Raw genomic sequence first — 14,798 nt, 5'->3', positions numbered from 1 at the left:
TGGGGGGGGGGGGGGGGGGGGGGGGGGGGGGGAAGACTTATAGTTTTTTACTAAAAAAAAAGCATTACTACACATCTAAAAGAAACATTAAAACAAATACTCATTGGTTATCATTCTTCATAAAGATATTTAGAGACATCTGAAGTTATCATAGACTAGCAAAACTTGAAAATACATCGTTAATTGTGGCATACAAAAATGCATAAAACCCCCACCCATTTAAAGAAAATTGAAGAATTTTTATCCAAATCATTCACTCAAAAATAAATATTTACTAGCAATTTTTCATGTTTGGTTTACTTACTCAATACTTTATAATAAGTATTAAACTAAAACATTAGTCATCAAAATTCTAGAAAATCTTTTAACTCCAAGGTTCGCTTGGCAATATTAAAGAAGGAAAAATCTACCAAATGCAGAATAAATTATTTCATTGTATTTCTTAGAAACACAGTATTTCTTAGAGTATACTTTAAAGCATTTTTTACTTATACAGGAAAATAGTTCATATATATCTATATATGTATATGACTATATTACACATAAAATATTAATATGCATATTACATATAGAATTAAAAAGAGAAAACAAAAAATAGCTAATAAAAATGGTAAATTATTAATCACTGCTAAGTTCAAACATTAGAATTCCTAATTAGAGGATTATGAATTTTTAATTTCTAAAGGCTATACTAAGGTAAATCTTATAAGCAAAATGTATTACTACTTCTAGCCACGTACAGAAGCTTTATGCCAGAGAGGGAGAAAAAAAGAAAAACTACCTGTTTTAGGAGGGCACTTTGCTCTAAGGATATTATTAGTATGCCCAGATTCCCAAGATTCACAGTGATTTTTATTCCAAATACATTTTATTCCTGGACCAGCATTCTTACAAAGTTCTTCATCTCTGAAAGCCTTGCAATTTGGAGGCTTGTAAACAAGGATATCATTAAGGAGCACACTAGAAAATCCTCCAAATATATACATGGACCTATTAAAAAAAAAAAAAACAAGAATCTTAAAGAAACAATATTAAGAAAAGCCTAACATATTAGCTTTAAAAATAAGTTTAAATACATTTTATCAAGTTAGTAAACAATTTTTTAGAAATAGAAAATACCTGTACATGGATAAGAAGATACACTTTAGAACAGCTATCTAGAATTACAATTTTTGAATATTGACAATGAATATAGATATTAGATAGTCTGTGTTTTCAGTATTTTACTATCCTCTTATGAAATAAATCAAGAGTAAAATATCAAAAATATCTTCAAAACTTCAATTTGGAAAGAAAAGTCCAGACAATTGTTAAATTAATTCAATTACCAGTGCCAAAGAAGTCTGACATGCCCTAAAAGAGCATAGATTTTATTTCTAACAATATTATTAATAAGTGGAAAAGATCAGAAAATGCTTCAATATTATCTTTTATTATTTAAAAAGAGAAAGTCAACCAACACAGTATTGCAACAAAGAAGCCTAGAGGTTTTATGTATAAACTCTGAATTTCATTTATACTGTTTTGAAAGCTAACTGATATCAATTACAGTTTCATTGTGGTTAACTTCTACCTGCTTTTAGTATCACTTTGAAGAATTTTTACATAATTAGAATAAAGTGGTGATAAAATAAACTTATAAAAATGTCATTATGAATTATAAATTTAAAGCTAATGAATGAGCTATTGTTTCCTGCCACATTACCAAAATTTGCTATAGAAATAGAAAAATGAGGGCACTTGGGTGGTTCAGTCAGTTAAGCATCTGCCTTTGGCTCAGGTCATGAACCCAGGGTGCTGGGATCGAGTCCCACTTCAGGCTCCCTGCTCAGCGGCGAGTCTGCTTCTCCCTCTACCTCCCCCCCCTTCTCATGATCTCTCTCTCTCTCTCTCACACTTTCTCTCTCTTTAATAAATAAATAAAATCTTTTTAAAAAAATAGAAAAATGATACTAACTTAAAGGAACAAGGTAACTTAATGATCATCCCATCCAAAATCCCAAGGGATATAAAGATATTAAAGTCGAGAGGTTAAGGGACTTGTCAAAAATCACATGGTTAATGACAGAACTAAAATGAGAATCTAATTCTTCTCACTTTCCTTGTTCTCCTTGTTAGAAATATGGGGCTAGCCTATCATTTCAGTTTGATCTTTTTTAAAGAAGTCATTCATTGTCTGATCTCTACAAAAAGAAAAGAAAGCAGGATGATTTTTTTTTAAGTATTTTAGTTTTATCTCAGCACTCTGACTGCTCCTCTTTCTCTTAAATATATTTGAACACAAAAGAATGAAGGATATGGTTAACGAACCAAAATGTATTCCACAGTAGACTAGGTATAACCAATGCCATTAAGTACAAATGATAATTTTCAAAAAGAGTAACAGAATATGTGGATAGGATGACTGACAAATGTACGTTTTTTACCCATTAATAACAACCGCAGAGTGTCCAAATCTGTTGACATCTCTATGAAGATTTGGTTTCGGCAATATTTTCCATTCATCACAAGCTAGAAAAAAGAGAACAGCAAAACAAAAAATGAAATAAAACAAATTAAGACAAATACTATAAAACCATCTTTGGTCAAATTAAAGATACATTAAAATTAGGAAGTCTTTCATTAACTTGCCATGACCTACAATTTAGTATCATTACTCAACTGGCATCATTCTTTTTTTTTTTTTTTTAAGATTTTATGTATTTATTTGACAGAGAGAGACACAGCGAGAGAGGGAACACAAGCAGGGGGAGTGGGAGAGGGAGAAGCAGGCTCCCCATGGAGCAGAGAGCCCGATGTGGGGCTCGATCCCAGGACCCTGGGATCATGACCTGAGCCGAAGGCAGATGCTTAACAACTGAACCACCCAGGCACCCCTCAACTGGCATCATTCCTAAAATAAAAATAACTTCTGCATAAAATTCCCACAAATAAATGTAAGTATATGAGAATAATGAAAATGAAAAAAAATATAGGTGTATAGTTTATGTTGGAGGATAATTCCAACATATCTTTATTAAATAAATCAAGGCTCATATATTTATTATCTTTATTAAATAAATATCTTTATTAAATAAATCAAGGCTCATATAGTAAACTGCATGAACGCCAATACTGGGCAAACCTGTTAGAAAATTAAATTACTAAACCAAATTTTACATGCATGCTTATGAAATTAAATGGAATATTTAATATTCAGTGAAATAATGCCTAAAAATGGAATCACTGAAATATTTAAATCATTTTAATGATCTGATACTTCAAAATAATAGAGTTCATTTTATGTAAAAGAGAATGGACTTCAGTTGCAAAAATCTAGAAAAAATAAAAAACCTAAATAATTCATGAGATATATAAAAAATATGGAAAGAAAAATGGTAATAGAAAACTGGGTATTAAAGAGGGTACGTATTGAATGGAGCACTGGGTGTTACACGCAAACAACGAATCATGGAACACTACATCAAAAACTAATGATGTAATGTATGGTGATTAACATAAGAAAAGAAAAGAAAACCGTGTATCATTTCAATATAACCTAGCCTCAAAATTGACACGTATACTAACATAGATTTTGAGATGACAAGTGATTCAATTTTCAGTAACTAGGGACATTCTCAGGACAGTGTTTTAAATTTCATCTTCTTAAACATGCCATATCCAAAGAAGGCAGTGGTATTTAATAAAAACACAGGGAAGTAACAAGATTTTAAAAACAAATTTTATTTTTAGGTAGTTTAGAAGCCCTTTGGGAACAAGAAAATAATCTAAAATACAGTTAGTTGTAAAAGTTAAAGTTGTAATAAATTACTGTTTTCCCACTTATGTAATTATAATGATAGTAATAAAATAATAATTTGGTTTTAATTCAATATCATTACTAATGAAGATCAAAGAAATTACAAAAACCAAAATCATAGTTTAGAAAATGAAATTAGAAAACAGCAATAAAATACATCTTGAATTGTATCTCCTAAAGTCTATTCCAAAGAACACAAATCCCCCCAAAAGAGGTTATTCCTATCTCTCTCCTTAGTTCACAAAATATATCTGCCTATTAAATACTCTCAAAAGAGAGAGTACAGACGTATAGAAGCCTAACTATATCTAACCCAGTGCTCCCAGTATTTTATCCGCAGAAGCACTTTTCATGTCATACTTTTCACATTAACATTTCTAAGAGCCAATGCTCTGAATATCACATTTTGGGAAATACTATGAAAGAGGGCTATACATAGGATTAACAGTCTGGTCAATTTTACATGTTACAGTTCATGAAAGAAGTATGTTTACATGTGTATAGTACTATAAAGCTTCCAAAGTGCATTCATCTACATAATCTAAAATGGTCTTTGTAAGAATCCAATGAAGTTGATTGAGCAGGTATTACCATATGTTGAAAATGAAAAATTAGAGGCACCTGGGTGGCTCAGTCATTAAGCGTCTGCCTTTGGCACAGGTCATGATCCCAGGGTTCTGGGTTCGAGCCCCACATCGGGCTCCCTGCTCAGCGGGGAGCCTGCTTCTCTCTCTCCCTCTGCTGCACCCTCTGCTTGTGCTCTCTCTGTCTCTGTCTCTCTCCCTCTCTCTCTGTCAAATAAATAAGTAAAATCTTTAAAAAAAAAAAAAAAGAAAGAAAATGAAAAATTAGATCTAGGAGAAGTTAAGCAATTTGCTTAGGGCTCATTTGATTACCTTTGTTTTTCTATAAATTATGTTTATAAATATTTGATATTTAAAAGTATATTTGTAGCAGACTCTGAGAGATTACTCCCATGTGGAGAGAAAGGGTGACCTGTAAAAGACACAGGCTTTGAAAAAGAAAGAGATGGAAATGTTAGAGACAGTAAATAAGTTAGGGCAGATAGATTTCAATCATTCCACCCAACCCCAACACACACAAACACACACACACACACACACACACACAGGGCCAGTGATTTACAAACTGTGTTGTTTGTAGTATTCCAACAACAGAATTAGAAACCTGAATATGCTTCAAAGAAATGAAACAGAAAAAAGTCAGATGAAAGAGTAAGACTGCCAGATAACAATTTGTTACAAAAATCTCCAAAGAAGAATCTTTAAGATCATTTGGGGGCAATCTGGAGTCCAGAAAAGAAAGTGACCCAACAATCTGAGCTAACCTAGGACTAAGAGGTAAGTAATTTGGCCCAGCATCCAACACAAACCAGGCAGAAGGAAAGCAGATTTTCCAAATGAGAACCATAGAAATGCTCAGAAAAACTAAGGAGTTGGAAAAAAAGAGAGCTAAGAATAAAGACAAGCATTAACTAAAAATTTGGCTTCCTGAAGATTTTTCTAACTCCATAAGCCAATTTCTTTTGGTAAATGATGAAATTTTTTCAGCGCACAGAACAGCCTCAAAAATGGCATTACAAACACCTATGTACCACTAACCAGATCTGTCAAACCTAGTACTTGACCATGTTTACTACAGATTTTTTAAAGAAATAACTTATTACAGATGTAACTTAGACTCCCTGTGTACTCCCATTCCAATTCAAGCTTCTTTAGTTCTTCCTTCTTTGGATGCAACTACTATTCTGTATTTGCTTATCAATGTTTCTATATATATGATACATATATGGTAATTTTTGTAGGCGGGAAAGCTTTGTATTAATACAAATGTTTATTATATTATACAATATGGATCCCTCTGAAACTTGTTTAATTTCAACCCATTAGTTTTTGCTTTTTGTTCTCTTCATTTTAACCATTTTTATGTGTGCAGTTCAATGACATTAAGTACATTCACGTTTTGGAAACATCACAACCATCCATCTCAGCACTTTCTTATTTTGCAAAACTGAAACTCTGTACCTGTTAAACAATAATTCCCTATTCCCCTCTCTCCCAGCCCCTGCCAATCACCATTTTACTTTTCTGTCTATAAATTTGACTATTTTAAGTACCTCGGATGAATGAAACACATTATTAGTCCTTTAGTCTTTGACTTATTTCCCTTACCAAGTCTTTAAGGCTCATCCAGGTTGTACCATGTGTCAGAACTCCACCCTTTTTAAGCCTGAACAATATTCCATTGTACATATATACCCCATTTTGTTTACTAATTCATCCATCAATGGACACCTGGGTTGCTTCTAATTTTGGCTAATGTGAATAATGCTGCTATGAACATGGGGACACAAATAACTATTCTTGTACCTGCTTTCAATTCTTTTGGGTATATACCCAAAGTGGAATTGCTGGATTATATGGTTAAGTATTGTTTAAATTTTTGAGGAACATCCATACTCTTTTCCATTGCAGCTGTACCATTTTACTTGATTCCATCAAGGAGTGCACAAGGGTTCCAGTTTCTCTACATCCTTACTTACACTTGTTATTTTCTATTTCCTGATAATATCCATCCTAATGGATGTGAAGTAGTATCTCAATGTGGTTTTGATCTGCATTTTCCAAATGATTTGTCATGTTGAGCATCTTTTTGTGTCCTTATTGGCCATTTATGTATCTTCTTTGGAGAAATGTCTATTAAACAACCCATTTAGACTTATTCACATATGTGGTGCTATGTTTTCATTTTAATCATGTTACAGCATTCCATATTATGATTTTACCAAAACACATCTATCCTTTTAAAGGTCATTTAGACTTTTTTAAGGTTTTTCCTAACACAAGTCATGTTGGTTTGTTCACTGTTACACACATCTTCTTTTGCAAGTTTTGAGAGTTTCTCCAGGTGGATTTCTAAAAGGAAAATTACTAGGTTTAATGAAAGACACAAGTTCAATTTTACTAGATTTCACCAATTTGCGCCCCGAAGTAGTTGCACTGACTTAAATTCACACTAGCCATGCATGACGGCTCTTATTTCGCATCCTCTCCATTATGTAGCTCTCTCAGACTTTTAAATTTTTACCCATCTGATGAATGTTGTTTTGTTTTGTTTTTTTCTAGTTACTGGTAACCTTGCCCATTTTTCTATTTGATTTTTGTTTTTTGTCTTTTTTAACAAAGATTTTATTTTTTTATTTTTATTTTTTTTAAAGATTTTATTTATTTTTTGACAGAGAGAGAGACAGCGAGAGAGGGAACACAAGCAGGGGGAGTGGGAGAGGGAGAAGCAAGCTTCCCGCTGAGGAAGGAGCCCGATGTGGGGCTCGATCCCAGGACCCTGGGATCATGACCTGAGCCGAAGGCAGACGCTTAACGACTGAGCCACCCAAGTGCCCCAAAGATTTTATTTTTAAGTAATCACTACACCCAATGTGGGGCTCGAACTTACAACCCCGAGTGCTCTTCTGACTGAACCAGCCAGGTGCCCCCAGAATTTTAGTTTTTTGATAATTTTAAGAAATCTTTATTAAATGTCCTAAATATCAATCCTTTGCTAATTATATGCATTAACATATATTCTCCTATGCTGTGATTTGCCTTTTCATGTATTTTATGGAGTATTATTTTACAAAAGTTTGTACAGAAACCTGATCAAACTTATCATTTTCTTCATGACTTATTCTTATTCTTAACTCAAGATTTTAAAGATAATCTCCAATATTCTTCTAAAGGATGGCTTTAACCATTTTGATCTTCAATCCATTTGGAACTTATTTTTGCATCTATTCCAGGGATCTAATTTAATTTTTCCCATATATAATATTTCCCAGATCTTTCTGTGTATTACCATATACAAATCTTCCCAGGACCATTATTTTAATATTTATGCCTGACCCACGAATTTGTGCCTCACTTGGTTTCTGTACTGCTTTGGTATGTTCTTACTTTGTTTGTTTTTAACCAAAGATATGTATATGCAAAGTTTAGAAGTCAAATTATCCCACAAGATTTATCACAAAAAAACTCTCCTGCTCCCTATCATCCCAATGCTTACTCCTGAATCACAGAGGTAAGCACTTTGAATTCTAAAATAAAAACTAGAAGAAGCTTGTTTTTGTATTTATCTCCTTATTCTAAATGGCATACTTAGTTCTTAGGTTCAGATAATATCTCTGACTTTCTCACATTCAGAACCAGATCTTCTTAATTACTACATTATACTGCCTCACTATGTCACCAAAATACCCTTTTCAACATAAACAGTAATGTCATGAAAGTAAAAATATATATGTATATATATATTTTAAAGTACACAAGTCCCTGCAGAGAAACAGTACAGTACACTATTAATATTTTAATTATACATGAGAATGATTAATTCAGACCAATAATAATACAACACAATTCTACTTGTAGAAGCTGGTTGCCTTTTAACATACGTGGTGGTAGGAGGTGAAGGCTTTATTACTATCTGCAAGACATCACCTTCAATTATACTAAGAGTTTACAAAGAATTACAAACAACATTTGTTATATATATTGGTGTTATTTAACAGATATTCCAGTTCTCTTCCTTCAAGCCCATGGTAAAATTAAACTCCCACACTTCCTAGAAGTTGGATGTGATAATATGACTTGTTTCTTTTTTTTTTTTTTAAAGACTTTATTTATTTATTTGACAGAGCGAGAGAGCACAAGCAGAGGGAACAGTAGAGGGAGAGGGAGAAGCAGGCTCCCCGCCAAGCAGGGAGACTGATGCGGGGCTCGATCCCAGAAACCTGGGATCATGATCTGAGCCGAAAGCAGACACTTAACCATCTGAGCCACCCAGGCGCCCCCAATATGACTTGTTTCTGCCAACAAAATGCAAGTTAAAGTGACACTTCTATTTCTAGATGGAACCACTGAATTACCAATGAAAGACAATTCAATTCATCTTGGGTCCCTAAGTGATGACAATAAGCTAATCTGCCTTGCCTCCAACATTAGACATGTAGCATGAGTGAGAAATTAACCATAATTGGTCTTAATCCTCTGAAACTTGGAGATTTACAGTGGACATGGATATGTGCTGCCCAGACCTCATTCAAGGAAGGAACTTTTGTCTCTGTTGCTGGGAGAGGTGTCGGTGAGCAATCATCAGCTGCAAACTACTTCAGCAAGTTCCTCAGTATCTTTGGGCCACTTCACCAAGGCCACAACTTTTTAAGGATGACCCACATGCAATTGCTGATCAACGTGGGGTTTTAAAGGTCCTGTCACTTCGTCCCAACATACCAACCATTTTACCTCCAGAGATCCTTGTGTGGTTGACTAAGGTTATCTATCCAGCATCACAACTCAACTTTTCCTTTTGTCAAATCCTGCTTTCTCCCCCTACCTCTTCCAAAGGCATTGATCTTAAGGGTACTCTCAATGAACATCATAAACACTAAACTCTATCTCAGAGTCTACTTCCATGAGAACCCAAACTATGATAGCTGGTACCAGGAGTGATACAAGAAAAGCAGGAAATAAGATGGAGTTTGTGAGCTGAATCATATACTACTAAGCTAGCAATGAAGAACCTATCATTGGTGGTAGGTATAACAAAGAAAGCCCCTGGCACAAGATGTCATCAACCATTAAAACTTATACCAGTGGTAAATTAGGAATGTATGCCAAAGAAAGGGAATATTCTAGCAGGTGTGAAGTATCAGATGTTTGATAATAGTAACTACCAGTACACTAAAATTGCGTATCTACTGCTTAGCCCCACTGAGCTCTAGAAAAAAGATAATGAGGAATGCCTGGGTGGCTCAGCTGACTACGTGTCCAACTCTTGATCTCGGCTCAGGCCGTGATCTTCGGATTGTGGGATCGAGCCCTGCTTTGCACTCAACGAGGAGTCTGCTTGAAATTCTCACCCTCTGCCCCTCCCCCCACTCTCTCTCTCACTCTCAAATAAGTAAGATCTTTTAAAAAAATAAAATAAATAGGGCGCCTGGGTGGCTCAGTTGGTTAAGCATCTGCCTTCAGCTCAAGTCATGATTCCAGGGTCCTGGGATACTGTAAGACCTAGAGAGCAAATATTGGCAGAAGTTGGGGGAGTACACATTGTACTAGATAATAAGGGGAGATTGATCCAAGTGGCACCAGAACCTTATATTGGATTAGGGAGAGTTTAATGACTTAAAAGCACTCTCCCAAGATGCAGAATTTATGCCCTAACAAGGACCCCAGGAGATGGTGTGAGCTCACTATTAAAATGACTCCTATTTACAGCAAAGGGAACAATCAACAAAATGAAAAGGCAACCTACAGAATGGTAGAAAATATCTGCAAATCATATATCTGATAAGGGTTTAATATACAAAAATGTAAAGAATTGACACAACTCAACAGCAAAAACAAAACAAAAAAATAATCCAATTAAAAAATGGATAGAGGAGGGCGCCTGGGTGGCTCAGTTGGTTAAGCGACTGCCTTCGGCTCAGGTCATGATCCTGGAGTCCCGGGATCGAGTCCCATATCGGGCTCCTTGCTCGGCAGGGGGTCTGCTTCTCCCTCTGACCCTCCCCCCTCTCATGTGCTCTCTCTCTCTCATTCTCTCTCTGAAATAAATAAATAAAAAATCTTAAAAATAAAAAATAAAAAAATAAAAAATGGATAGAGGAAATGAAGAGGTATTTTTCTGAAGACATCCAAATGGACAACAAGTACAAGAAAAGGTATTCAGGAGTGCCTGGGAGGCTCAGTCGGTTAAGTGTCTGCTTTCAACTCAGGTCATGATCCCAGGGTCCTGGGATCAAGCCCCGCATTAGTCTCTCTGCTTAGCAAGGACTCCCTCCTTGTGCACTCTCTCTCCCTCTCTCTCTCTGTGTCAAATAAATAAATAAATAAATAAATAAATAAATAAAACAAAAAAGGTGTTCAATATCACTAGTTATCAGGGAAAAGCAAATCAAAACCACAATAAGCTATCACCTCACACATGTGGCTAACATCAAAAAGAAAAGAGATATTATGTGTTGGTAAGGACATGAAGAAAAGGGAACCCTGTGCACTGTTGGTGGGGATGTAAATTGGTTCCGTCACTGTCCCTCAAACAGGAAGGTTCCTCAAAATATTAAAAAGCAAACTACCATATAGGATCCAGCAATCCCACTTCTGGGTATATACCCAAAGAAAATGAAAACAGGATATCAAAGAGATATCTGCACTCCCATGTTCACTGCAGCATTATTCACAGAAGCCAAGATATGGAAACAGCCAAAGTGTTCGTCAATGGATGAATGGATAAAGATGTGACATATATACATATATATGTATATGTATTATATATATTTATATATGTATATATACGTGTGTGTGTATACATATACATACACAATGGAATATTATTCAGCCGTAAGAAAGAAATCCTGCCATTTAAGAAAACATGGATGGACTTGGGGGTATTACACTAAGTGAAGTAAGTCAGATAAAGAAAGATAAATACGACACAGTATTTGTCTTTATATGTGGAATCGAAAAAAAAAAAAGAAGTCAAGCTCAGTAGAAACAGTTAAAAAAATGTTTGCCAGGGACTGAGAATAGGGGAAATAAGGAGAGGTTGGCAAAAGGATACAAACTTTCAGTTATAAAATGAACCAGGTATGAGGATTTAACGTATAACATGGTTACTGTAGTTGATAACACAGTATTATATAAATGAAATTTGCTGAATGAGTAGAACTTAATCTAGAAAGAACATCAAATTAAAAAAAGGAAATATATGTGATCTTATGGATGCATTAACTATACTGGGGGAATCCTATCACAATGTATACATATACCAAATCATCACAATGTACATGTTATAGATCTTTTTTTTTTTTAAGATTTTATTTATTTATTTGACAGAGAGAGACCCAGCGAGAGAGGGAACACAAGCAGGGGGAGTGGGAGAGGGAGAAGCAGGCTCCCCACGGAGCAGGGAGCCCGATGAGGGACTCGATCCCAGGACCCTGGGATCATGACCTGAGCCGAAGGCAGATGCTTAATGACTGAGCCACCCAGGCACCCCTACATGTCATATATGTTATAATTTTATTTGCCAGTTATACCTCAATAAAGCTAAAAAAGAAAAAGAAGACACCTAGAAACATGAAAATACAGCCCATGCTAAGTAAAGTCAAAATGTTAGAACTGCCATAGCAAAGAATAAAGGCAGGGGTAAAAAGTCTAGAAATACAGGCAGTCTGGAGTGGATATACTAATGTAACACCAGAAAACCTACCAGGTCATTCATTGTATCTGTGGAAAGGGCCAGAGGGTATGCCATTTACCAAAGCCATGAAGAACGGGATAGAGAAGGGGCACTAGAATCAATAAGAATGTGCTGGCTCTCCTCCACAGGCCAAAGCTGATGGAAGGAGAAATCGTAACAGAACGAGCTCAATGACGGAGACAACAGGACAATACAGCCCAACTGGTGACACTTAACCATCGGAATCCAATCCAAGTAGTGGGCAAGATTTATAATATGCAGCAAGCCTGGAGTGTCAGTCAAGGAGACTAGCCTATTAAAAATCATAGAGATGTTTAACAGACCACAGCACACCTAGAAGCAAAACAGGCAGCCAACAAGAGCACTACTACCTAACTTACATCATCAGAAGAAATCAAGGACAGATGATCAGGAGGCTGATGGTAGATGCTGCAAAAAAAAGTCACAATTTATTGCTCAATTCTAGAATTGAGCCATTTCTGAAGTCCATATTTGATATATTTAAAATTCTGATGCCTTGGAGGAATGACCCTGCAATACCACAGTAAGTATACACGGTAATAATTCCCCTATTTCTTTATCAAAGTCACCCATGGTCATTTAATTGCATAACTCTAACCTAGGGGGAAAAGCAGCAAAAACATTTCAAGTACAGTTGGACACAGGTCTGAGTTAGCACTGACACCCACAGATATACAGTGTCATCATGGCCTCTCTTTATAGGAGGGATATATGGCAATGAGGTAATTAATGACATCCTGGCCAACGTCCTGTTCAAAATGAGCCACTGGGTCTGCAGACCTACGCAGTGGTCACGCTCTGGATGTTTCTGGCAAATGGCACAACACTGACTTTGGGTCCTTGGCTGTCACAGTGGAAAAGATCAAGTGGGAACTTCGGAAACAACGACCCCCTGGATAATATATTAAATTTTAAACAAATGTTGCATTCAAGAGGGTGTGGGTGGCAGGAATTAGTATTACCCTAAAGAATCTAAAGAATGCAGGGATGATGGACCCCGTTGAATCTCCTTTTAAATCACCAGTCTGGGTCCTGCAAACTAAACAAAGCCTGGAGGATGACAAGAGCCTCCTACCAAATAGTAGCTCAAATTGCAGTCACTATACAAAATGCTTTCTTTGTTAAAGCAGAGTAACATGACCATTTTTGGCAAATGTGTTTTTTGCTAACCCTTTCAGAAAAGAGGATCAAGAACAGTTTGCTTTCATATGGAATAGAAAATAGTATACATTCACAATTTTGCCTCAGGATCATATTAACTCTCCCTCCTTTTGTCATAACATAGGACACATTTAGTCCCATTGGACATCTTGTAGAACATTACATTGTTCCACTACATTAATGACATCATTCTAACTGTGGCCAGATGAGTAAGAATGGCTTATGAGATGGAGGTCTTGTTAAGACATATATGCTTCAAAGGGTGGAAGATAAAACCTACAAAGAATCAGATTTCATACTAGTAAAGTATTTAGGGATCCAGTGGTCAAGAACATTCTCAGACAGCTCATCTGAATTGAAAGACCAATTATTACATCTTGCAACGCCCATGAAAAGCAGAAAGCAAACCATCCAGTAGGTCTCTTTGGATTCTGAAGGTAGCTTATTTCAGTCCTGGGAATACTGCTCCAGCCCACATACTGAACAACATGAAAGGCTGCCAGCTGTGAGTACATGCCAGGGTAGGGAATAGCTCTGCTATAGGTTCAGGTTACACTTGTAAGCAGCTCTGCAGTTAGGGCTGCATGACCCAGTAGAATTATAGCTATTGGTGGTGGCACTGTTGGAAAAAGCAGCACATGAAATATACAGAAAGTCCCAGTGAAAGAATCCCAATGCCGACCCCATACACATGTCAAAGGCCATCCCATCTGCAGTGGAAAATTTTATACTCTATTCCTGCCATGTTATTGGGCCCTGGCAGAGACAGAGACCCTGGGTTAAAAACTGACCATGTGTTCAGAGTTTTATATCATGAGCTGGTTCCGTTACCAAGAATCGTAAGAACATAAAATGGAAGTGGCACCCAAGATCAAGCATGAGCAAGATCACATAATACACAAGCAATCTACGTGAACAGATAGCTCAGACCCCAGGTTACCCAACACTGTTGCATCAGCATCTGTCATCTTACAGCTAAACAGAAATATTGGACGATCAGAAACAAGGGGCCTGGGGTAGAGACACGTGGATGGATATATTGGAATGAGCACAAAATATAAAGATCTTTGTGACACAAATTAAAGGCATCAGAGTGCATCTAACATGGAAGAGACAGTAAACAACAAGCAAACAAATGACTAAAACAGCTAATATCAGTTAGTCTCTATTATAGGACACCCCAGTGCTAGCACAATGAGAACATGAACACACTAGCCATGATAGAGAGATGGAAGTCATCTAGGAATGCAGTAGCGGGGCTCCTCTGAACAAAGCTGCTCTAGCTACAGTTACTGGCAATTGTCCAGCCTGTCAGCAAGATATCAACTCTGGTCCCTTGATAAAACTATCCCCCAAGGCCACCAAATATACACTTAGTGGCAAGCTGACTACAATTGGGCCCCTTCCACTCTAATTTGACCAACAATTCATTAGGACAAGAATCGATACGTACTCTGAGTATCAGTTTGATTTTCCCAACCACAGGGTCTTAACCAGTATGACTGCCTTATAAATTATGAAGTGTTTGATCAAGCAGCAC

At 36.2% G+C, this 14,798-nt stretch overlaps 1 protein-coding gene across 1 annotated transcript in view; it reads right to left on the bottom strand.

Annotated features, from left to right (window-relative positions):
- The window catches only part of ATRNL1 (attractin like 1), an 814,868-nt gene that overhangs the window by 659,969 nt on the left and 140,101 nt on the right, over nt 1-14,798 (bottom strand). The window contains exons 11-12 of the mRNA XM_021699729.1: nt 2,427-2,511; nt 782-990 (exon numbers count right to left, since the gene is read on the bottom strand). Of these exons, the coding sequence (XP_021555404.1) occupies nt 782-990; nt 2,427-2,511 (294 nt within the window). The remainder of the gene's footprint in view (nt 1-781; nt 991-2,426; nt 2,512-14,798) is intronic.

The sequence above is a fragment of the Neomonachus schauinslandi genome, chromosome 6 (genome assembly GCF_002201575.2).
Source record: "Neomonachus schauinslandi chromosome 6, ASM220157v2, whole genome shotgun sequence".
In the NCBI taxonomy this organism is placed as follows: domain Eukaryota; kingdom Metazoa; phylum Chordata; class Mammalia; order Carnivora; family Phocidae; genus Neomonachus; species Neomonachus schauinslandi.
The sequence above is the reverse complement of the archived record's forward strand: the minus strand, read 5'-3'. Positions and strand labels throughout refer to the sequence as shown.